At 41.3% G+C, this 26,259-nt stretch overlaps 1 protein-coding gene across 3 annotated transcripts in view; it reads right to left on the bottom strand.

The window, feature by feature from the left end:
- Positions 1 to 26,259, bottom strand: part of SPATA13 (spermatogenesis associated 13) — a 43,407-nt gene that overhangs the window by 7,005 nt on the left and 10,143 nt on the right. Inside the window, exons 2-8 of one of the 3 annotated variants that reach the window (XM_010225874.2) lie at positions 21,938 to 22,300; positions 19,375 to 19,519; positions 8,409 to 8,545; positions 7,784 to 7,963; positions 6,522 to 6,707; positions 3,719 to 3,898; positions 2,824 to 3,056 (exon numbers count right to left, since the gene is read on the bottom strand). In XM_010225874.2, the coding sequence (XP_010224176.2) occupies positions 2,824 to 3,056; positions 3,719 to 3,898; positions 6,522 to 6,707; positions 7,784 to 7,963; positions 8,409 to 8,545; positions 19,375 to 19,519; positions 21,938 to 22,300 (1,424 nt within the window). Of the gene's footprint in view, positions 1 to 2,823; positions 3,057 to 3,718; positions 3,899 to 6,521; positions 6,708 to 7,783; positions 7,964 to 8,408; positions 8,546 to 11,182; positions 11,263 to 19,374; positions 19,520 to 21,937; positions 22,301 to 26,259 lie in introns of those variants that run through there. The other 2 variants (XM_088522216.1, XM_088522217.1) reach the window with 2 other exon arrangements.

Below are 26,259 nucleotides of genomic sequence, written 5' to 3'. Positions count from 1 at the left end.
TAAAAATCTCACCAACCTCAGTGACACATGCATTTCACCAAAGGAACTCATCTATAAGGAAGATTTTAGAGGAAATTTATTGGAAAGGTTCTCACTTTAATTGTGTTTTACACCTGTATTTTCTCATTCCTGAAGCCTGAGTCCATGAATGTGAACAGAAAACTGGGAAGGAAACAGACTTATTTTTGGCCTTAAGAGTCCCAGCATTGCAGCCCCCTCCTTTATCAGGAATGGAGCCGGAGAGAAAATAGCATGAGCTAGAAATAAATCCTGTGCAGAGGGTCAGCCTCACTGGCCTTTTTATCTACTCCTGTCTCAGTTCCTATTTTCATCTGCTGCTGCTGATGGATGCACTTCCCTTCTCCCCTGAGTGTTACTCTCTTTTTATTTATATCTCTGGAAACTCTTTTCGGTGGCGCTGTATACAAAAAGTGAGATTAACAATAACAGGATCCTCCTGATGTCAGGGAGATGTCCCACAGTGCAACTGCATGATATTAACGTGGTCACTCTCGCCCTTCCTTATCTCAGTTCCTTCTTTGCTGGTGGGTGCATAAGCCCTCACTTGTTGCATGACCCGTGGCCTTCACGGCAGGCAGTGCACGTTGAGTCTTTAATCACAGTATGAAAACAAAAGAAAAGATATTCCAAAACAAGCTGTCTGGAGCTCTACCAAGGCCAGCTGTGTGTTTTTGAAGGCATCTCCGTGCATAGTGCCACCAAAGGCAGAACCAAGCAGCACGGGGTGGTCAGACATTGCTGTCACTATCTATCTTAGCAGCTCGCTGCATAATCTTCCTAAAACAACGAGCAGTGGAACAACCACTAATGTCAGTACTTGTTGCTGGACCCTGTCAGCTGCAGAACTGAATGGAGGCATTACGCTCCTGAATACCAGTATTTCATGCCCTAAACCACAGCCCCTAGCAAAAAAAAAAAAAAAAAAAAAAAAAGGGAGAGAAAACACTGTTACCAAGGGGAGCTTTCTCAAGATTAAAAAAGTGCAGACTTTGGCCCGTGAAACTTTGCTTCAGGCAGCATCTGGACTTTGAGCATGGCTGGGGTCACAGTGGAACATTTTTCTTGCAGTCGTGCAAGGTAAAAGACAGTCATTTAGAGATAAAATCTTAATTTATTCAAAGCGCGAATCAGCCCACGGGTATACCAGAAAGGCTAAGAACCTGTAACTTCAGTGGAGCAATTCAATTTTATCCCAGCTGAAAATCTGGGCTTTGTTGCAAAAAAGTATTTTGGAGCAAAAGAAGAAAACTAAGTTTCCCTTTATCTTCCAGCATGCCAAGCTTTCTAGCAGACACAAAACAAAAACATATTTTCATAATAAAACTGGTCACTTGAATTTCAGCTCAGCTTCGGCTGGTTCTGGGTTGTTTTTACAATTACATGGAGTGGAACTCATTAGTTTCTTAAATTAACAAAAAGTCCCATCAAAATCAAATTCTGAATTTTAGGTGTTATGGTAACAGTGTCTCACACACACTCAGAATAATGTTTTCCTGGTCTATGCTGTTTTCTGGTCTATGGTAATATTTACTTAACTTTTAATACCTGAAAACAGTATATGTGCTATATATATTAACTGCGTAAACAGAAGTCCGTGTACTAATCACTTAGAAGGAAGAATTTTTAAATCAATAGTTTGTCTTTACTGAGAAGCACTTTTTTTTTTCCCTATTCTGCTCTGGTCTCCACCTACTCCACCTAGATTTATTGTATTTTCTGATTTTCATAATTTACAATCAGTGATAAAGACGCAACTTAGAGATAAAATGGAACATTGTGCTTTGTCCTGGTGAGATGAACGTTGAGTTTTGAGGGGCTGGGACCTTCATACGAACTTGACAAGTGGCTCAGATAGAAAGAGGTCTGCAAGGAAGTGATAACAAGGATTCTCATGGAATTTTTTGTGGTGATCCTCATGAAATTATGGGGTAAAACAGGAGGGGAAGGGACCTCAGTACAACCCTAGGAAAGCATCCACAGGGAAAGAACTAAGCAGGAATGTGGTAACAATGTAAATCCTGGATATGGCTGATTATCCATATGGATCACGACTAGAGTCAAAGTCAGATGATCCCAAAATACTCTGTACTCTGTATTTTGGGAAAAGGGGGATGAGTACTTGTCATGAAGTTACTGGGAGTTTTGCTGGACAATGTCTGTATTGTTAAGAGGTATTTTTCATTAGAAGATAAGAAGATATAAATACCCTGGTATCTGAACAGTTTGCTAATGTTTTCTTACAAAAATTACTTTCAGTTACTTTCTCTCTCCCCTTATTGATAGCTCTCTTAGCTTTCTCCCCTCTTCATTCTCCCTACATTCCCACGTTTTCTAGCTATCTTTTTACTGGAGTTAAGAAATTCATTTCCTGTGACATTGTTTTTCTCCTGCAGCTTTCATTGCTTTAAAATTTCAAAGAAAAAAAAAGTTTCAAATTCACTCAGATTGTGTTTTGGTTCTAAGACCCTCTTCACCTTTTCTTGTGTCCATGAGATCATGCAGCCTCTCCCTTTCTTCTGTATATTCCTCTCTCCAGTTCTTTCTCAGCGCCCTTTTCCTTCCTCCCACTTTGTTTATTCCTCCTTCTCTGGCACCTTCCCAGTTCCCCTGTGCTACACTTCAGATACTATTTTTGTTAATATTTTTATGGCTCCAAGAGGCAGGTTTCTCTATAGCAGTGAGGTGGAGTTTTGTTCCTGATCTGAAAAGACTCAGTGTGGTTCAGGGCTGCCTATTTCTGTCTGAAATCTTGAGTAATTCGGTGTTATGACTGTTTAGGATCAATCTTTTTAATCCTCTCACCTGTGCTCCTGAGTGGTGTATTTGAGCAACTCAGCAAGCTGCAGAGGGTATTTGCAGATTTTCTGAACAGGCGTGAGAAGAAAACCATCAATGGCAATGTCGATCATCTGCTGCAGCAAGCGACAGGCCTCAAAGAAGTGACGGTATTTGCCTTGTTTCATTAGCTTGGAAAGTTCAATGCAGGCACTGGGATGATTGTTACAATACTCTGAATAGATAGCAAAGCCTTCTTGCTACAAAAAAAAAGTCAAAGCTTAAACTTATTTGCATATAAAAATTGTGCGATGCTTTATAACGTTTATTTTTATGCAGTTATATTAATTCATTTCCTACACTGTTTCCAAAATGAAGAAAAAGTCATGTTTAAAACTATGTAAAAATCTGCTTTGCAACCGTTAAAACTATGTACCTTCTTTGTATGAACACAAAAATGGAGGTTCCACTGAGGATAATCAAAGTCACTTTAAAAAGTCCTTTTCTTTGGGGAATCTTGGAAATTAGAAAACCTTGATGGCTATGACTTCAGTAAGTGTCTCTCATGGACTCACAGAGCCTTTCCCTTGCACTTCCTTTCCTTGTTTGTTTTCTTCTTTTTATGCCATTTTTGCATGTCTATTTAAACAATTTGAGAGCACTGGACATGGTCCAGCTGATCTGTGATTATTTCTGAAAAGGAAACTTAAATGTGTACAGAGAAACATTCTTACTAAGGAGTGAGGAGAAATCTAAAACATGTAAGTAATTCTTTAATTGTAAACACTCTGAATTCTAAAATACTCTCCATGCATAGTTTAATATTTGATAAGTTAGTAAAATCATCTCCTTATCTGGTAACTTAGGTTTTTCTTATCGTATTTTGTTCATGTCATAAATAAAACAAATGTTTGCAACATACATGTTGAAGAAAGCACGATCCTATTTCACTTAGATGAGGTTCCTCCTTGTTGTACTGCTTCTCAAGGTCCTTCAGAAACTTCCTCTGGAATTTGTAAATATCTTCAATGTTCCCAAAAATGGTGCTTAACTGCGCCGTGGTGAACATTCCTGTATGTTTGCGACACTGCCGAATATAACCCTGGAAATGAAAGGAGAGCACCTCCTTTTTTATCGAGTCTGAGGATACACACGCGGGTCCTGCTCCGAACAAGCCCCTTTAGCTTGGCAGGAGTTGGGGGCTGTAGTCTCAGGGCAGGACTCTGGTTCCCAACCCTGCACACAAACCTGGACGAGAGATTTCAGCTTCAAATCGTACACAGCTGTTTTTGCTAATGGCACCTCTGTTTCACTGTATGATGCAGAGAACCATGGTACCTTCAAAATATATACAGCTCCTTGGCATCTTCCTGTTATGAATGGGGGAGGCCTGGCATGAGTCCCCTGTGTAGCTCTAGGTTAGCTGCTGTGCTTTGCTTTCTAATACACTTGTGCTCTAATAATTTTTCCTTATGGGAGTAAGAACAAATCCTAAACAGTTAACGTAGAAACAGCTCTGCCAAGGCTAATGCGCTGATTCCTTAGTGGTATGTAAGCAAGCAAAATTAAAAACATGCTACAACACATACAACTTGCTACTGTTGGGTAAAAACCTTATCACATCATCAGGAGTTAATAATACTGGCATGACTGCATGGAAAAAAAAGATCAGATTCTCTACTTTTTTAGCTCTGCTTGTAAGGACATCACATGGGTCCAGCTCATTTCATTTGCAACCAGCCTTCAGAAGCTACCTGGTCAAGTGCTCCACTTTTAAAACGCCCTCGGGCAAATCCTGCTCTGCATTCGGTACTCCACATTAGATCATATCAGCATTTACACAGCTATGGGGCTAAGGAAAGATAAAGGGCTCTAAGGGGCTCTAAGGGGCTCAGGTCCTCAGCAGCAGCCACCACATGCAGCCCCGAGTCCTTAATCCTTGTCGCTGGAGCCAAGAGCAGAGGTGCAGGAGCTGCAGGTCGAGGAGCATCAGCTCTGCTCGTGTTCTCGTGTAGCAGCTGGTGCAAAGGTTGGTGCACCGGGTTATCTGCCAGGCTCCTCCGTGGGGCGGCTCTCAGACAAGCTTCTCCCACAGCCCTTCCAGTGCAGACTGCAGGAAAGAAAAGCCTGTCTTCTCCCCAAGCATCTGCTTTGAGAGCCACCACACTGTACACAACCTAACTAGTGAGTTTACTACTGTTTAGGAGGAAGACACCAACATGGAAAATGATCTGTGCAGCTCCTGTAAATGTGGACTGCAGGTAATTTTTTGAACTTCAAATCTTTATCTGCATATCCTTCCAGGTTTATGATCCTGACAGCACCAGCCCTAGTGATTCATTCTGGTGCAGAGCTTGCAAATTTGCATTAGCATCTGGAATATCTTTTCTGACTCAGTCTTTCTTCAGTGTATTTTCAGCCTTCCATCCTGCTTTTCATCCTGCTTCCATGCTGCAGAGAGCCATTCCTTCTCTGCCCACAAGTTAAATGTGGAACATCATGTCTCCACTTGGAAAGATGTGTTAGCTCCGATTTACTAAACTCAGAGGGATATCAGCTTTTAAAAAGAGTTATAGAATAAATATACTAGACAAGTTTAATAATTAATACCAGTTAAGAATTAGCAGTTCAGTAGAAGATGAAAGTCATGTCCTAGAACCCAGATAACCATGACGGAGACACACCTGTATGTACAAATTCCTCTGTGATCTTTCAGATATTTGAGAAAACTTATTCTAAACTTACTCTAGCAGAAGAGTGCATCCAAATGACAAAATTCACATTTACAATTTTTAAGGAATAGCCCACAAGTTAACAACAAATGTTGTCCTTTCATTTGTTTTCCCTTTCTATTCCTTCAAGATCCCTTAGAAAAGCTCTGATCTTAAAAAAAAAAAAAAAAAAAAAAAAAAAAACTTTTGTCCTCTGGTATAAGAAGTTCACCTTTTGTCTACTTTGTTTTCCATTAAAAATCTTATGATGAAGGGTGGACAAAAGATGACAACATCAAAAATATCCTCAGCAAAATGAGAGTTGAAGGAATATTTTGACAGGCTGGTTAGCACCCTTCCTTGGACTTTTATAAATCACAAAACCAGCCTCAAGACAGCCCAGTTGCATCACAGTCCCTTTCAGAAGCAGCAAACTTCAGAGAAAGTTTTAAGAAGCTCCTGGCCCTAGGGTGATCCTCCAGGAAAAACTGAGAAAAGAACAGAAGAAAAACACTGTGTTCTTGATATCTTATAGTTCAAACAAGGAAAGGGATTAAAGACTTCTTCATAGGTACTAAGCACACAAAAAATCCCTACCCCAAAAATTCTCCTTCCAGGTTACTTTCCAAATGTTTTATCTCTGAAGTGTAAGAGAATCTACTAAACATACTGATTTTCTTTATCAAAATCATGTGGTAAAAAATGTTATCAAAACCATGTGGTAAAATGTACTAAATAAACTGGACTTCCTCTATCTTTTGTCTAAGGAAATAGTGGTCAGATAAGCAAAGCACTTTTTCCAAGTGAGAAGTGGATTGTTTTTTAAAAAGCAAGCGATGCCCTGTGTCGATCTACAGAAAAGAGAGTCAGAACAGCACCCAGGATGGTTCTCACTGGCAGCCTCACATATGGAATTGGGATTATTTTGATAAGAGAAAACACTTTGGCTCTCAACTGATATGGGAAGTTTTGTTCCCATTAGATCAGTAGACTGCCCCAGGTTAAAGCACATACCTCACAAATGTCCTTGAGATGTTTGATATAGACTCGTTCTGTGTTCATAATTTCCTGTATAACATTGGTCCTCATCTGATCTTTGTTTTCTGCCATCTTCTGGCGATGCTTGCTCATGTCTGCGTCTTGTTCTTCATCCTGGATGCTACCACAGTTTTCTGGCAGTTCTTCCTGATTAACTCGCAGCTGCAGTCAGAACAAACAAGGCAAACTAGAGCGGATCACCAACAGTCACAAAACATGGGAGTGCTGATGCGAACTTCCCACAGGACGGGCTAGAGAAATGTTCCCACTCCTACTTTATCGAGAGGGGTCCACAACAAGGTTGATCTTGCTGGCCTTTGCTATTCAAATAAAGTCTTGAGATTTCTGTCTAGCTGATCAAAGCATGGCTTTCTACTGACAGCATCTCAGAGACACCATGTTGTGTTGCCTGTATTTTTGCAGACCTATGCTTATTTCTCACCCTAATAGTGTATATGTAGTTTTGTGCAAGTCAGCTTACAGGCAAAAATTTCCATGTTGCCAAGTCATTCAGATAGTTTTAAATATTTTCCCTCTGCCTCAGATCCTTATCTGTACAATGTGGATAACAGCAAATCCTTTTTCCATTTTTGACTGATTGCCAATTTTGTTTGGAAATTTATGCAGGATAAGGGCAGGAACCGCTTCTAGAATTTTGTGCATTTTGTGTGCTTAATATAGCAAAACCTAAGTTTCACTAGGATCTCAAAAAGTACTTTAAGTTAACTTATAAAATACAGTTCAATTTTAGACCCCTCAAGCGTTATATTGGCATGATAATCTGACTGAAGTCTTGCTAAAGAGTTCACTGTGAACCAGATTCCTACAGAAAGTTGAGATAAAAGGTTAAACATTATTTTACCAAGAAAACTGCAATATAAGAATGGAATAGCCTGCAGCATAGCCTTTCCCACTCTCTTATGAAAGTTGTTATGTCCCTTTTGTGTACATTGATTTCTCTTGGCTGAGTTTTCTTCTACCCTTGTTTCTTATGAAATCCCTTTGGTTACAGAAGGACTACACAAAGAAAGAAGGACAAAGAAGGATGTGACAGAGGAGCTTGGGCTCTGATTCTTTCCTGCATTTTCCTCTGTGAAGCCATTAGGAGCACTGATATTCAGAGGCAAAGATGTTGTGGATCAGGCCCTTCATTTAAGTGTAATGCTACAGTTATTGCTGCATTATTTCTGCTAGGAATCTAGTGTGACACTGGTGCAAAAGAGCACAGAACTACTAACCCTGACAAAGCTAGCTGGAAACCAGGCTTCCTTGTCCTCATTTCTTCCCCACCACCAGTCTTTGTTGGAAGCTTCTAGGACTCTAATGACATCTCCAGCTTTGAAGCCCAATTCTTGATCATCCATAGTCACATGGTCCCAGAGAGCTTCTGCATAGACGATGCTGCCATCACTTATCAGCTGAGATGGAAAATAAAAGAGTTGTTTGTGATGAGCAAAGGATAAACAACACGCTACTTACAAACTACTTAGTAGATCAAAATGTATCACTCAAAATCGAAGATTAATCCCATTACAGGATAAAACCAAAATTCTGGATTTTCAGAAATTTTTGTATATATTTATTAGTCTGAGAACAATTAGAGTCCTACACTATGCCCATTAGCTGAGCTAAACCCCCAGATTAGTCCCAGTCGAGATGTGAAACTGTATTGTTATGCACCTATCTCTTGGCATCTATCTGCTCTTGGGCCCTCTTAGAGCCGGGATGCTGTGGCTGATGGGTTCTTAGTTATGATGGCCACAGTCACCACGCTTTTTGTTAACACAAGTCCTCACACCAGCCAAAAACCATCACTATAGAACTGCACAGATTCACCACACCAGATTGTCACCCAGGATTTACCTCATTAATTGCTAGCTGTTCACCTCCAGGTTGCAGGTATCTTGGATTGGCTTGGCAGAGCTCCTCATAACTGTAATCTTCCTCGCTGCCGTTGTCATCCACCAAAGCTGAAGATTCAGTCCCACCATCTGCAGCAGCTAGAAGAGAGGTGGGACCGTTGTTTGAATAATCATTTTTATACCAGGGCACATTCATAAAGACAGTAGAATAGGAATCACTTAGGAATTGCTTTTCTTCTTATGAACATAGCAGCAAGTGTGTGTGAGAACAGAGCTCTTAGGAAAATCACTTTTCACATCTGATATATATATTTTTATGCTTCTTTGTAAAATCCGCATTTAGTATATGACAAAACTGACACAGTCTTCTCTTGTTGTGTGTGAAAAACACTACAACCATTTTTTCCGCCCCCGCCTAAAATAATCTGCATGAGAACAGAGGTGTTAATGCAGTTTCCCACGTTGCAAATGTGGGAGCTATAACAGGCCCCAGCACCCAAATGGGCTGTGGTTTGTCCCCGGGTGCTGCTGTGACGTTTTCGACACCTCCTCCTCAGGCCCAACTGCAACTGGCCCCTGGATGCAGGTGACCATCAAAGGAGCTGCCCAAGCAGCATCACTGCCCCAGTTCAGGTTCTTCCAGGGCTCCTGTGTGCTGGGAAGACTTTGAAATCTACTGATAGGATAAGAAGAAATGGTCTCAACTTGCACCAGGTTAGTTCAGGTTAGTTATTAGGAAGAATTTCCACGTGGAAAGAGTTGTCAAGCATTGGAACAGGCTGCCCAGGGTAGTGATGGAGTCACCATCCCTGGCAGTGTTCAAGAAATGTGTAGAAGAGGCACTTAGGGACACGGTTTAAAGGATATGGTGGTGATGGGTTTACAACTGGGCTTCATGAGCTTGAAGGTCTTTTCCAATCATAATGATTCTAGGATTTTAGGATTCTTTGATTCTATGAAATCACTTAGAGACAAGATGGAGAGAGGGAACAGGTAGGGCAGGCTGAACATGACAGAACTTTCTGAAAAAAACCCCAAATTGTTCTAATTACACCAACCACAAAAAAAATACTGGTTTGACAACTGAACATTTTCCAACTGCAAAAATAGCTTTGTAAAGAAACACAGGCCAGAGCCAAGATGAGTTTCATTTTATTTATGCATCCACACAGACCAAGTGATTCAAGTGCACAGCCCTACGCAAACCCAGAGTCACTGTATGAAACATGAGGGACTACGTCCCTGGATGCAGCTCACTTTTGGCTATCCTTGCACTGGCCAACACAGAGCAGGGCCAGGCCAAATAACACAGCCCAACTGCTCAGCTAGCCCCTGCTGTAGCAGCCTTGCCTTGGACAGCTGGCTGCAGGGCTCCCAAACAGAGCTGCCGATGAGCTCAGAACCCGGAGACGTCCATGGCCAGCCGTGCAGAGCTGCAGGTCACTCCCTGCTCCTCCTTTATGCATCCCAAAAAACATATTCATACAGCCAGCCCACGCTATCAATATCAAACAGTTTGAGAACACACAGCGCTCAAAAATATTTTTGATTATGTTGAATCCAATTACGAACAAGATTCTCAACAAGCCACTGGCACCAAACTCCTTTTTTAATGGTTCCCGTGCCCCAGACTGAGTCCCCACGCAGCCTGTGGGAGGGACAACAGCGTCCCGAGTGACGGGAAGGGATCTTTAAGCTGAGTTCCTCAACCTCCCACTCCCACTCAGCACAAGGCACAGCAGCAGGGCCTGCCTCTTTTTCAGCGCATTTTAAGCAGGTTGCAGAGAGATGACTCCTTGCTCTACTCCACGCAGCTCCCAGCGCAGGTGCCTACACACACTGCGGCCTACCAGTTATTTACCATATAGGGAGAAACATTTTGACCCCCTCCCTGTGGGTGCTCATACCATAGCTAGCATCTTTACTCATTTTAGGTATTAAGCTTTAAAAGAAATCCAAGCTGTCTGCAGCACAGATTAACTAGAATACCAAAAGAATTTTCTATTCTTCAGAAGAATCTTCTGTTCTTGATAGAAAAGGACATGGTTATTACACATTCCTATTCTGTTCCTCAGCATTTTAATATACACTCACGTGAATGGCATAATCTAACCAGAAAAGATGATTAATTTCTATTTTAAAAAAAATAAAGTTTTTCCCACAAATGCTTTTAAATCAGAACACTGATATACTTTAAAAATGCTTCTGTAAAACTTACTGAAAATCCTTTAATTAAAATCTGTGAAGAAACAATTCATTAAACCAATTTTTAGCTTAAGAACCAGTAAAAAAAATCATCTTGGGGATCTTTTTTACGACCCCACTGCAATGTCAGCACTGTCTGTGGGTCGGTTGTGGTAACGACAGCACACCAGGATTCCCTAAGTCATTTAGCTAACAGTGAAAAGTGACCCTCATTTCGGCACTGATGGCTGCTCATGATTCTTTCCCAAAGCAACCAGCTTGCACTGCCTGTGTAACCAGACTCGAGCGAAACCTGTACCGGGCACTCTGCCTCCTTTCGCCTGCTGTTTACGCCCAGGAATAGGTGGATCGGGACTTTCCTGGGTGTGCTAATGGCATGCAAAAACTTAAAGGACGGCGTGGGAGCGACGCTGCTCCGCTGGCACTTCTGTCACCAGCGAAACTCCCCGGTGGGTCCGGAATAGAAATGCCATTACGATCACCGCCCTCCCCACCGCCACGATTTATCACTTCAAGCTGGAAAGGCTGCAAAGGGGAAAAAAAAAGAGCGCAGGGTCTGCGCGCACGTACCCATCTGAAGGCTCTCCAGGCTCCAGAACCGCGCCATGGCCCCGCGGGCCACCATGCTGCCGGCTCCGCAGCCCCGCGCAGCCTCGTCCCGCGGCTCGCGGAGGATCCCGGGGCCCCGAGCGTCGGCGCGGGCGGGAGGCGCTTGTGGGCGCCGGGGCTGCTGGCGCGGGCAGGGCGAGCGGCGCGCGCTGGGGCTGGCCGGGCGCGCGGCGCCGCGCTGACATCATGGGGGGCCCTCGGGGAGGAAGCGGTGGAAAAGAACCGAGCCCTGCGCGGAGGCGCAGCCTGCACAGAGCAAGAGCACCTACGTGTCACGGGCGCGGGACGCCAGCGAGTGCATTTGCTGCTCATTAAAGCACCTTAATGCGATCTCGATCTATATTCAAATCACTGCAGTTTGCAGGGGAAGAAACCGGGAGCTACTTGTTTTGCAACACCACTGTGAATAGCAGCCCAGCCTTGCTAGATTGTAGCAATAAAAATGCCAGGGGAAATAAAAGATTAAGCTTTTTTTTTTTTTTTTTTTTTTTACATAGTTATATGCAAAAAATGTAATCTCCTTACTAAGGACACCAGCAGCCTAAATGTTAAGGCTGCAACAGATCCCTTGAGGGGAATGAGAGAGGATGGAGTTAATTTCTCATTCAAGTTATTAATTTAAACCAGAACCAGAAAACAGGGAACAAATTAGAGGAGTATCCAAATAGTTCAGCCTTCACCCATACACCAGAAATGACCCAGTCTGGCTCAATCATTCACCTGAGCTCAGCACAGAGCACCTTTGAATCCCTCAGTGTTTTGCTGGGAAACCGCTTCTGTCCACATACTGGAAGCAGATGCAGGAGCTGCTCCTGGAGGCAGAGCCACATCTGCTTCCAAGCACAGCTCTGCACTTAGGACTAGGAGAGCCTTTATAGATCACTCTTTACCTGCAAATTGTGCTGCCCAACTTGGCCTGCCCTTTAACTGGGAACTGCCTCCTCCAGCAAGACGATCACGAAACCCTTGAGGCATTTTGCATGCAGCAGCCTCCCGCCACCCACTGATATCACACGGCTTCCCGGAGTGCTGCCGCAGGAGGCAAATGAAATGCCAGCCATCACGTTGCAATATTAATGCCTTCTTGCCACTAACATCCAGTCTCTGCTGTGCTTGAGAGCAGACCCATAGGAGCTCTGTCCTAAAGCCCCAAACTTCCCTATTATTTCTTGCTGCACAGAGACTCGTTGGGTAGCATGGGAAAAATAAGTGACTGCGTATTATGAGAAGTTTATATTATATTACGAGAAGTTTATACACAGAGAAGAACCTACTCTCTGAGGCACAAAGCAGTAAAAGCAACCCCAGCAAACATAAACCTGCTAAGGAAAAGATTCTCCTCATGGGGGACATAGCTGCTCCTGATTCTGTGGCTCACCCTTTCAGTCTGCTCCCTGCCATGGCAAATTCCTACTTGCAGGGGAAAAAATAGCTGTATTGCAAAAGGATGTCTAGATCAAACCCCATATCATTCTTATAGAAGAGACATTAAAAATAATTTCTGAAAAGCAGTTGTTTTGTGTCTTTTTGCAGCCCAGCAGGGAATGTGTGCTTTTGCACGATGACTAATGCCGTCTATCTGTGGGCTATGGGGAGAGCTGCTCTCCCTCCTCTGCACGGTCACATCCAGCAATTGTGCAGCCATAAGCCGAACCATTGCAAAAAGTGCTTATTTTGGGCAAGTTGGTGGCGAGTTTGTTCCCTTGCTGGATCAGCCAGGGACAGGAGGAAGCGCAGACTGTCCTTTGTAGTGGGAGTCCGCAGTCACAGCGTCCAAACGCCTGCTGAGCTGGCTTATCCAGCCTGGAGGACACTCGGAAAGGCTGCAGACACTAAAATAGCAACGCTAAAAGCTAGTTTACCACTTCAACACAATCTCATTCTAGATATCTCTCTAGTGGCTTTGACAACCAAACACAGGGAAAGCCTGAATAGTTTTTGTTTTCTTCAAACCACTTAAGACTGCAGTAAGTATAGTCTGAATGTACAATAAATCCTATTTTATTCCTTTCCTCAATATCTTAACGGGACTTCACAGAAGAAAGTAACGCAGGATCCTCCACGCATGGGCAGACCAGGTCCCTCCAAACCAGCACTCGCTGACAGCGGCCAGTAGCAGATGCCAGGGAAAGAGCATAAAAATAGGTGAGGCATGTAAATGGTATTTTTCTGATATACTTTTCCAAATTCCATCTGCTCACGGATCCGATTCACATGCTTCCTGGGGCAGAGGTGATATCTTTATGTTTAATGAGTGGAATTTTTCAAATCACATTCTGAATTTCTGTAAAATTTTGGTATCGGAAATATCTTGTGTAGCAATTAGCTTCTTAATTTAGTTTTACAGCATATGAAACCTATCTTTTGTTTGGAACCTGCTATCTGACCACTTCAGTTATTTCCTACACTATTGGTAACATTGAATAACTATTAGCTGCTCATTTTTTCCTATGTCATCAGTTTATAGGTGTTTCTCCCCCACTGCCTTTTTTTCTTAGCTGAAGAGCCCTAGCCTGGTTAGTCATTTCTCACACAGAAGTGTTGAGCCATTTCCCTTACTCTTTTTGCTCTTCTCTGTATCTTTTTCTGTGCTACTAAAGCCTATCTATATAGAAAGGACTGGGGAGATGCTCCCTGCTTAGCACACCATGGAATGACAGTGGTACAATCAGGCTGTTTTGTTCTCTATCCCCTTCCTCAAAATTCCTGCCATTCTATTTACTGAGCATCAAAGTGACATTTTAATGACACAGTAGAATTTCAAGATCTCTTTTTTTTCCTCAGTGGCAGAATCTCGTTCAAAATCCTCTGTAAGCATACTAGCCACGTTTTTTCCCCTCATAAACTGCTTTCCATTTATCAACACATATTTTCACCTGTCACCATACTGCACTCCTTCTTGGCACTGCAAAATACTCTGCGACTCTCAGCTTGTGATTTTACTACACTCAATAATTTATCACATAAGCAAAATTTATAATTTCATTCTATACCTCTCTTTCCCCCACATCATTTGTGAAAACATCAAACACCTGAAGAGCAACAGTCTCTCATAGGACTCCAGAAAACTGGCACTTTCCTCCTTCTTGTTTCTTAGTGCTTAACATTTGTTAGTGCATGAGAAGATCTCCCCTCCCAGCCCCTATTAAAACGCATTTGTAAGAAATCTTGTCAAAGGTCTTTTGAAAATCCAAGTACACTACTGAATCATCCCAATCACATCCTCAGTGACTTTTCCAGGAAACCTAATAGATCTGTGGGGCACAACTTTCCTCTACAAAGAGCATATTGACTCCTTTTTATGATACATGGAAAGAGTAGTCAAGCATTGGAACAGGCTGCCCAGGTGGAGTCACGGGCCCTGGCAGTGTTCAAGAAACATGTAGACGAGGCACTCAGGGACATGGTTTAACAGGCAGGGTGTTGAGGGACTTACGGTTGGACTTCATGATCTTGAAGGCCTTTTCTAACCATAATGATTCTAAGATTCTATAAGGACCCATCAATCTGTTGATGTTATTCTCTGTTACAGTTGATAAGTCCTATATATATTTTTATACAGTCTATGTACTGATAGGTCAGGCTCACCAGATTCCTCCCAATGCTTCAGAACTGGTCATCACACTGCTGCCCTCATGTTTTCTTGCACTGATGCAATTTTAAAGAATAAATTCCATGCTAGAGACAGTAGCTAAGCAATTTCATTCTTAAATCCCTTTAGAAGTCTTGTTCTAGCAAATTGTTTCTAGTCTAATTTAATATTCTAAAGCTTCAGCTGATATTTCATTTGTAGACAGACTATATAACATGACTATGCTCTTATTTTCCCTGCATGACAGTCTACCTACTTCTAACATTTCTGAAGAAAGGACATACATTTTTATACCTTTAGTAAATTCTATCTACCTTCCTGCATTTTTACTTTGCTAGAATTTATGATTTTTTCTATTTGGATACAAATCAACAATCCAAGGGAGGTCTTTTTATTTTCTTCCGATAGTTTCCTTTCCCCTGCTGTTTAATGACAGAATCCTTGCTGTTTAATGACAGAATCCTTTTTGGTGTTTCCAAAGTCTTTTTTGATAGATGATAGGAATGAATTTGCTCTAAGTATCTAATATGTCTACAAGCATACAGCTCGATGACTTGGTACAAACAAAGGCAATTTAAGTCTCCTTTTATGACTGTGCTTGCTGTCTTTGCAACCTCTGTGGTTTCCTGAGTATGCCACATTTGCTAACACCAACCTGGTGATCTGAGGTGGTTTGTAATTTAATCCTAATACTCTACTTTCCCCGTGTAAGCATGGAATTCCAGTCCATGGATCCTGTGACACTTGCTGATACAGTCACCTTACTTATCTCTTCCGACTCGTATTTTTTCTTTAAAATATAACAGGCACTCTTTCACTGGTACAACCTTTTTGTTATTAGGCTTGCACAATGGTAGTACGCTGGTTATCTTCCTTCCATTAAGTTTCTGATATATGCGTTATGTCAACTAGCTTCTTTAAAAATAGGTATATTTTTCCATTTTGCCTTTTAAATTTCTACTATGATTGGCAGAGTCACCTATTTTTCTACATCCCCTTTAAACAGGGTTTGCACAACTGCTACAGACTATTTGTGCTGTGAGTTTTGTCACTTCTGCCTCTTTCTTTATTTGAGGATGCAGGATTTATCAACATTGTCCGTAAAGGAGGCACTGTCCCAAACGGTATATTATTTCACCTTGCCAGCTTCTTTTTTTTTTGCTTAGAAATTATACTATAATCTCAATGTCCATGTCAGCAACCTGCTTTGTTTTGGTTTAGAAAACACCCTTTATTAAATGAAGGATCTTTTTATATCAAACATTTCCCAATTCATAACCAATCTAAATCTCCTTATTTGCACAACTTTCTTAACTGTGCCTGAAGGTCTCTGTTTGACACCACACACTATATGGGGAGCAATTCAGACTGCCATGGAGCTCCTGGTATTTAGGCTTCACCCAACTGCTTCAGTTCTGCCTCCAGCGCTCATCTCTGTGATGCCCCGGCTGCTCGGTCCTGTCTGCTCCACCGGCCTGGCCATGCTAGCGACACAACTCAGCAACCACATTACCCACCACAAGAGTTGTTCCCTCCCTATCAGCTGAGACTCCTATCCCTGCAGAGATCATAGAACCATAGAGCAATAGGATCATTATGATTGGAAAAGGCCTTCAAGTTCATCAAGTGAAACCGTAAACCCATCACTACCATGCCTCCTATGGGATAATGTGGCCATCGTCTGGCAGAGACTTTTCTCATCCTCGGCAATCCTGTAATGCCTTAGCCTCTGCTAGTGGATTTTCTGATGTCCTTTAAGTTCCTGTCGATGAGTCTTTCTGTCTCCTGAGCTCTTCAGAAACCACCTTGGCCACCCAACTGCTGGCAATCATAAATACCATACTCAGTGCAATAAAGTGGAAATAGCATTTCCTGCATTTTGTCCTACTTTCATCCACTCTCTTTTGGGTAGGGGGAGCAAGGACAGGGAACTATTTTCTTTAGAGGAGCAATTAATAACTTTTGTTTATTCATTTCCATGGCTAATAACCTATCTATGTGTTGTCATTGTTTTGGTCAGTGACAAAGATGGAGAACCTGAGAGCTAACTATCCACGACAGCCATTTTTTTTGCTGCTCAGTTTCCGAGCTGTGATCAGCACAAGCTGATGTCTACTCTGGGTCCCAGCCTAGATAAATTGGGAAAATTTGGGCAGTAGTTTAACAGAACAGGCACACATCCAGGAAAGGACACTGCTTGAATTAAAGAAATTTAATTTTATGAATTAATCTAAATGCTAGAATCCACATTTGAACTACGCATCTAAACTCATTATGGTCAACAGAGATTTGCCATAGTCAAAGCAGCTGAGAGAGCAATTCATCTCATCTCATCCTAAAGCAGACACCTACTCTAAGCTTCATGGACGGGGCACACATCAGTCATTTAAACATGATATTCTGCACCATTTTAACTATTTTGGGTAGTCCACCATCCTCCAGCTGCCACTCAATAAAGAAATGGATCTCACACCTCCTCATACATGGGCAAGCTCCATGTAAATATCTCAGACATTATCCACAGCTTTAGATACCTGGGTCAGGTAACTGAGTCTAGCTCTAGCCCTCCACTGCCTGTAGTGGCTGTTCAAACGTTCAGCTCATATGTGGACACCTACACTTAGACTAATTTTAGGTGGCTTAAATTTGAGCTGAATTCCAACCTATTCACTTGGAGCTGAGCCAATCTACAGGAGTTCACCAAAGATTTTCACCAAATTTAAGTTTGCACCATGAAAAAAATGGGTTACTTTTTAAGGAACATATAAAAGTTTGCTCTACTGATAAACTCTCTGTCTGACACTGGATATTGAGAACTTGTAATCCTTCAAGCACAGCAGTAGCATCATTAGTCTCAGAAGAAGTTCCCCTCAGGCCTTGGCTGGCTGTTACTCTGTCTTCTGCAGTATTATGATTTACTGTCTTCTAATAGCCATTTTTCTAACAATTTAGATCTCAAATTCTACCTCCTGTTGTTATAAAAGTAGACAGATAACATCTGCACTAGGCTTTAGCAAGCAACTGAAGTAAGATATTTCTAGTTTTCAATGCTAGAGTTTAGAGTTTCTTTCTATAATAAATAGCTTTTGTGTTATCAAATTTCTCTGTAAACGAGCAAACAAAAAGCTCACACATGTTAAAAGACAAGGAAATGCCTCATGAATTTAAGGGAAAGAAAAAGGAAAGAGACCAGAATGTGTGGCACTAGTCACTTAATATATTATTTTTCACTGGAGTTATTCAGAAGTTCTTTGTAACTGCCATTAGACTATGAAGTCCATGTTATTCTCCACTTGCTCTCAGGGCTCTGATTCAAGAAACTTTTTCTTACTCCACTTCTGCATTTATTATGAGTTACAAAAGTCACATCTAGTATAATCAATATTGCTTTGATGGTATTGCCTTGAAAAGTATCAGAAATCTTGCTTTCTTTATCTGTAACGCCTACATTTAGGAAACTAGTCGCTTTAAAGCTAAATATTAGGAAATAAATTAGTCTCAGGCAGTTCTCTAGGTTAACTAATGTCAGTTCATTTGCAATTGAGGGATGTTTTCAGAAGAATATGGATATCTTTACCTCTAAAACTTGGCTTATAAGCCTGATCTAATAATTTTATTAACTAGCAATTTTAGTAAATTTAACTGTTTAATTTAAGTAAAGAAACACTGAAAATACTATTCGTTAAGTTTCTCCCTTCAGTAATGGCAACTGAAGACTTCCCTGCTGATTCTGTGCACAGAGAAGCAAACTGAAGGTTTCCATTAGTCTTGTGTTCACTATTTACAGTGAAGGATCTCAAAGGAAAATTTAGCTTTTATTTTTGGCCCTTGTCAGTGAAACATTAGTAAGTCTTCAGATGATGCCTGCTGTGGTCCAGAAGAAGACAAATCGAATTAACGTAGCTTTTTCTGGTATCATCTGCCAAGAAATGTTCCACCAATACTAGGTATGCCTTTCTATTGACTCATATACCATGGCTTCCTAACAGTAAGTAGAATAAAAGAAAAAATACACAGGCTGTATCGGAGGGTCAGATGAAAAGTACTGCTTCCAAAGAGGCAATCTTTCCCAAGAATCCATCTTTCATGTACTAGCAACCTGGCTGGGCCATATTCACCCTCAGTAAGCACCTGCAACTGCATACAATTCTCTGGAGCAAACGCTTTGATTATTTAATACTTTCCTATCGAAGAAATTAAGCTGAATGAACGAAAAGAAAAAATAACTTGTGTGGTGTGAGCGTACTTCCTTGTAGTGGTAAAATGTGCATTGCTTGGGTATGAACTAAAGTGTTTTAGGTCTTATATATTCTATAACTATCTAAAGGCAAGTCTATAAAAACAGAAAGTGGGAAAGGCCTGCAAACTGTATAGAATAACCCACACAAATTTGTCAATCAGTGGATGCGATAAATGGATTTTACATGAAAAACTTACCAATAAGAAAGCTATAGAGAAAAGGCAACTAAATGGTGTACTACATGGCCGTGCAATGGATTTCCTCACCAAGCTGGCTTGCAAAGTTGAGTTCTAGAAGGGTATGGAGCCTTGCACATCTTACCAGTAGACGCTCTCATCTGCCGCCGTCGCCCAACTCGGTCGAGGCCGATGGGGGTGCTCTGCGAGAAGGTGAGCGGGCGGAACCTGGCCGAAACCGCCTTGTACGGGGGCACCTGGTGCGCCGGCACAGGCGGCCGCGCGGCCGGCTGCAGAGAAAACGCAAAAGCCAGCATTAATAACCAATACTGCGGGCAAGCCCAGCTGGGCAAGACGCCGCTGGGAAGCGAGGTTGCTTCAGCTAATTACAGAGGCAGGAAACATCCTTATCTGAAGCACTTGTAGCATTGCTTAAGCACTGTGCAGCACATCCATCATCCCTGCAGTGCAATGAAATAACATTACTGTTCTCTGTCTTAATAAATCTCCCCAGCCTTCTGCTATGATTGGACACATTCCAATAGTTTTCAGCTTGTAATAATCCATGCCTAACTGCGCTGGGATCTAACTGCTTCCAGAACGGTTTTCACAAAGCACAGCAATGTTATAAATTTGCAACTGGCGGGAAACTCCAAAATGAAAAAAATAACCAAAAACTGCATACGAATGACCAAAATTCTATAGCAGGAAATTGTGTTAATTTCCTGGGATGCTTTCTTTTTTCAAATAAATGCCTTGCTTTTAAGCAAAATAAGTATATTTTACAAGAAAGCCAAAACTAGTTTAAATGGTCCTCTGCTCGGAAGATCCCAGGAGTCTCATTGAAAAGATGCTATTAAATTTACTCATAACTTTATCTGGAAGCCATTTTCTTTAGTTAAACCCTTCATTTGTTTAATTTTGATTAGAGAACCTGCCACTGGAATTTGCAAGCTGAGTCTAATTTTACATTTTCTTTGAACTACTCTCTTATTAGCCAGATTTAATAATCTTGCAAAATATTCCACATTAAATATCAAAAGCTCTTCATATAATGCAGAGAAAATCTTCTTCGGATATTCCGTTAGTCTTTCAGTTGCCATAGGCCCTTCAAGGAAATAACCTGAAACATCAGGTTTTTCTTTTTATGAACCATACATGGATGCTCTGTTATGAAACCAGTGATTTAGTATTGTTTGAAAACTTGTTCACAGCTAAGATGCTAGACTGTAACAAAACATAATAAAGAAAGAAATAACATTACACTTTTTAAATATTCCCCTGGGTTTTCACAGTTGGTTGACTGCTCTAGCAATCTCAGAAGAACCTTCCCTTGAAACCCATATATTATTTCTGATTGAGACGGCCTCTTACTTAGTAATAAAACTTTCATTGGTTTGAGTTGAGAGTTTCAGTGGTATAGACTTCAGGATCCATTTTTTATCAAGGTAGTATAAAGAAAAATGTGCAATATCACAAGAAAAATGTTCATGTTAAAAAATAAAAACTCTCCAAAGGAGATTATAAACCCTCTCATTGTGTCACCATTTGATTTCAGTCAGGGGAATATTGTACCATGAATGATCCCAGCAGGAGGCCAAGCAGCATGAGGAAGATTAAGAGGATTCAAATTCCATTAGGAACCACTGGAATCAGACAACTTCACAATCTTTTAGGATGTAAATACTGTTTTTTTCTTGCTTGTTTAATCAACTTAATAGTTGCTTAGGTAGGAGCCCTCCAGCCTGTCAGTAAAGTGGAGAACTTCTGAGCACGGCACCTTTACCAAGCCCTTGAGACCAAAGCTCTGTGGACAAACCATGTCCATCCCTAGCCACAGCAGAGAGGGAGGCTTCTCTACACACTGTTTACCAGCCCAGGGCTGCCTCCAGACTCCAGGAAAAAAAAAGTAAATAAAGAGAGCTATTTTTATCCTGATTTGAAGTTTTTAGATTTTGGTCTCTTAGCAAAGGCAACAGAGATGGAAAGTAGGTATACAGGCACCCATCAATTACAAATTGAACCACTAATTATTTTCTTACAGACTATCTGTGTTCCATAGATAAACTCAGTTTAGGGGTATACGAACAAGCACATCTGAACAAGCAACATCAGTCCTGGAAAGACTCCATTTATTTGTTATATTACCAGTTTTCTTATATTCTTTATTTCATTAATTTCTTAATTTCATATCACTAATTTTCTCAAGCATATTCTGCATTAATTTTAAGTGTGCTTGATATGCTGAGTCAACATTCTGAATACCACAGCTAACAGCATAGATTTTGATCAGGCCTATTTTTGGAGCATTTTAAATAATCAGATTTCATATTTATCACATTGTTTGTAGTCATATGTTCCTCAGGACCTACACACTGTAGGATGGCTAAACACAGCTTCACTATAAACAAACAAGTTCTTATGAATTGAAACTAGAAATAATGAGCATTCCAAGAAAGAAATAAGGTTAATTTACAATCCAAAGAAGATTATCCCAAAGTCAGTATCAGTTTTATTCCATGCTGTTTGGTTTTTCAACAAGACAAAGTAATTAGTGACAAGGAAAGCAGAAGTGTAAGTACATGACGGCAGCTTGGCAGCAGGGAAGAGAGAAAAGGAATCATCCATTCTATTTTCTACGTTGAAGACAGAGACAAGGAAGTGAAAGGGTCTTGAGCAGTTTGCAGAGAGCACATCTCTTATCTTACTTGTGTCAGCAGACCTTCTATTTCCTCTGCAGGACTGCTTCCATAGAAATTCACCCCACCTATCACCGAGATGGGTCTTCTTTTTCGTCCTCTGTGGTAGCCGAGAGTTTTGCTTTGCACCACAGACCCCACAGAGGCCAGTCCTGGCTGATTTTCTGCATCCGTGCAGTCTGTCTTCTGAGACTCCATGGCCACCGCATCTTCTGGTATAGAGAAACTTCTGATTGACATTTGGCCATAGTCTGAGAGAGGTCTGGGCCGAGATCTTTTTCCAGAGCCCCATCTCCTGGGGGTGACCTTTTGGGTGTCCCTCTTTTCTTCCTCCTGGCTTGGGGACCTCTTCCAGTGGTCATCAGAAACAACCTTTTTAAACGTGAACAAGTCAAATAAGCCACAGATTTTTTCTGACACTTAAGCATTTGTGAGTTTTTGATATGGTAGCTCAATTTAACATTGCTAGAAGGAAAGTTTCATTAAATACAACAAATGACAATTCAGGAGGCAAGTAGCTCTGCAAGGGACAGACATGCAGTTTGTGCTAAGGTTAACACCTGCTCATTAACATGTCCTAGGCAAACAGCACCACTAATTAACAAGACTATCATGAACCTATGCAGGAGCCACTAGCCCTATAATAAACACTGAATTCATTGCATAATGTATGTGTAATGACTCTTCCGGTACACATAGACTTTGTTCATGTGTGCAAGGAATAGTGTAACATCTTTAATAGATTCAACCACCATGTGTTCCTCTGCTTTAGCTCTGCTTGGCGAGGAGAATCAGTAGCACCGCAGAGACGCACGGCTGCAGCCTGAGCTGCTTGTTTGACGATCCTGCGTAACCCTGAGCTGGTGCCAAAAGAGGCCGTCCCATTTCCCAGCGCATGCGCTCCCGGGATGCATCCGGAGCGCGTGTGGCCAGGGGTGGGACGGGCGAGCGAGCGGAGCTGCTCTGGAGAGGGAAGTTTCGGCCATACCGAGTAGAATAGGGCCATAATATTATAAAAGAAACACAGGGAAAAGCTAGTGTTTTTAGACAGCATTCCTTGAAAATTAGGATGTCATTTCTATCTAACTGCAAATCTGGCCTGAGGAGGTTTAATACCCATAGGTGTCCTAACTGGGCTAGTAAAGTAACCACAGCTGAAATACTTGTCAGTGAGAATATTTTGAAGGATTTCAGTGCACTGGGTTAATCTAATTTAAAACTTTTTGTAGCAACATTCCTTCATTTTTTTATTGAGAAAATTATTCTACAGAAAAGCTTACATTCAATTTTCCCTCAAATTTCCAAAATCTCAGTGTTTCCTTCACTTTTTTTTTTTTTCCTGGCTCCTCTATTAAGGGCAGAAAGCAAACAGAAAGAGGAAGATGGGTGTTTCTGGGCTGGGTGGCAGCTTGCATGAATGCCTGATGGAATGAGTGACAAACTCCAAGGCACTGTTGAGCAAGCGAACCCTGCTGTAATGTCTCGTACAGATTGATATTCTCATAAAATTCTCATTGCATTCTGAATGTACATTGCATTTGTGAATGAACTTATTCTGTATTAAAAAATAAAACAAAACAAGCTTGTTCTTTATTATGGTATCTTCAGACTGCACAAGTGCATTTATGATAATGTCATCAAAGCCAGGATATATTCCAGAAATAGAGGCATCATTTTGATTGCTGCTTGGCTACACTTTGTTCGCCTGTTTTAGACCAGATGAAGGCATTTCAAGCACTGCACGTTCAGCAGTGTCATAGCCTAGAATCAGCCTTTTGCAAGGAAGCCTGTAAAAAGATGCTTTCTCTTCTGTCACCTTCTTCTGTGCATGCCACTTTCAGCAAGGCTAGTTAACTCTGATTAGCTTTTTTTAGAAAGACATCTCACAGTGGGCTGATTTTGCAGGGGTGTTTTTTGCCTGACAGCATAGGACAAAATGCACTGTATGCACTACTTTAATAGGCAGAGTTATTAAATATTCAGCATTTTAATATATTTACTGAAATTAAGATATGAAAAATTATGAAAAATTATCAGTTGTGCACTATTCTACATTAAGTTCTTCTACTTACAACACAAAATTTATTCTAAATAGAACAACTGCATAAATCCTGGACTCTATTGCATACACCTGTCACCCAGTAACACTTCAGCCCCTGTGCAGGTTTTAGCTCATGGCTGTTTTTAATAGCTAAAGCAATTCATTAGAATAACTGTCTAGCTGGTTCACTAACACAGCTCCACCAGAATCAGCCTCTAAAAACAGTTCCTCAAGAATCCGAGCAGCAAATCGCACATTACATAAGGTTCTTACCTCAGAATCAGACACAGGTAAAGGATCTCCACACACACAGTGGCTAAGAATGGAGTTCACTAGAGTCATTTTATATTTTTGTTTTGGAAAGTCTTTTCTTCAGGAACTACAAATGCGAACGCACTTTCTGTATAACCAGTCAGACAAAGTTCATCCCATGATCTTGTACTTTTAGACTGAGGAAAGGACACGTCACATGTCATCGCCTAATCTGCTTTTTACACCCTTATCTTGAGCAATAACATTTGCAAAGAGAGGACTGTTCTCCGTCTGCAGCACTCCACCTACACTGGCTGATCCAAATGACAGAGAGATCCATCTGTTTTCTAATAAACAGGTCTGAAGGACTCTATTTTTAAGCTTAGATATTTAGTTTGCCTTAAAAAATACTAATAAAGCAGGGAATATAATCCTCGCAAGGAAAAAAATGAAGGAAAACACACCGATAACCTCACATTCCTACAAGTGACCACCTACCTCCTCAAGCAGGAGGACCTGCTCAAGTTACTAACCGGAATAAATCCAGCATTGAACTCACAGGCTCCAACATTGCAAACACTTAAACAAACATAGGTGTGATTCTTAAAATCACTGGAAAAAAGTCGGACAAACAAATAATATTGGGAATCTTTGCATACATCATTATATTTTCCCTTATCATACTGGGGCAGTTCCACTGACCTCAAGTAACCTCCTCTTGAGGAATCCGTTATAAGTGTAATGAAGTTTATGTTCTACAGTTATTACTGGTAACATCTACAGACATGTGTTGAGATGGACATGACACTCTATGCGAGATGAAATCAAAAATGTGCCCTGACCCATGCATTGAAACCGCTGATCAAAATTTTCAAGGAATTTCTTTAGTCTTGACAAGTAAAGGTCTAATTTGGGTCCACACTGAATTTTCTGAAATTCACACTTCCTAGTCTAGCAACAGCACAGCATCTGTTGATGCTCTACAGCTATGTATAGTACAGCTATGCTGAAAACTGAAATTATTCATTCCAGTTGCACCTATTTAAGATTCTTATGAGACTGCAAACACAGACAGCTCTACTTACAGGCTCTATATGCAGATGTATAAATATTATTTGGACATATACATTCCTAAAATAATGTATTGGTTAAAGTGTTGTATTTCAACAGCTTTCTTTTCATGACAGCACTTATCTACAAACACAATCAATTTAAATGAAGATTTACCTAGATCCACACTACACTTCCATTTGCTATTATTCCTATGTAATAATTCACTGTTAACATTTAGGATGAGATTCAGCTCCTGATTCGGGCACCTGAATTTCAATGTCTACAATACAGGTTTCTATACACTAGCTACTGACACTAAGTCTTTGCAGTCAGTGGAAAATCAGGCTGAGAAAATCAGGTTGCATCAAGGTTATATCAACATAGGTACCTGGTACCATTTCAAATGATCTAGGGGATCTAAAATATCTACACATATCATATATTACGCAAATATGATGCAGGCCCTACAGGAGCCTCGAGCCCTTCTGCAGCAGCATCTGCAGATGAGGGGTATCCCAGGGTATCCCAAATAGCACCAGGTACCTATGATCACAAAACTGAACTGAACCTCCCATTTTGGGGATCAGTAGAGTCTACAGAGCAATTCAGGAATCAGTAGGAATCAGTTGCCAAAGTGTTCTCCAGGCTCTGAAGGGAATCCTGCTTGGCGTCGTCAGCCACTCCAGCAAGGTGGGTGTTTCCCACCAGTCTCATACCATACTTACCAACTCTGCGTGGCTGTTTAATGTACTCCACATCTCCAGCAGCCTGAATTCAGTTCCAGGTGCCACTTTTAGGTAGGCAGTTTAGGGTATGCTCTTCAGGCCCCAGTGATGCTGCTGATTCAAGCTCCCTTCAGCTGCTACCTGTGATGTCTTGGGTTGTCAAAACACTCCCATGGCCCCCAGGAAGCCCCAAGGTTTCTAGAGTAGCAGCTGGAGGAGAGTTGAAATCTCCAAAGGTTCATTATAATTGGCATTAAAAA

The sequence above is a fragment of the Tinamus guttatus genome, unplaced genomic scaffold (genome assembly GCF_059628265.1).
Source record: "Tinamus guttatus ecotype Peru unplaced genomic scaffold, ASM5962826v1 Tinamus_guttatus_pri_ptg000150l, whole genome shotgun sequence".
Taxonomy (NCBI): Eukaryota; Metazoa; Chordata; class Aves; order Tinamiformes; family Tinamidae; genus Tinamus; species Tinamus guttatus.
Note: the sequence above shows the minus strand (reverse complement) of the source record. Positions and strands in the feature narration are given on the sequence as shown.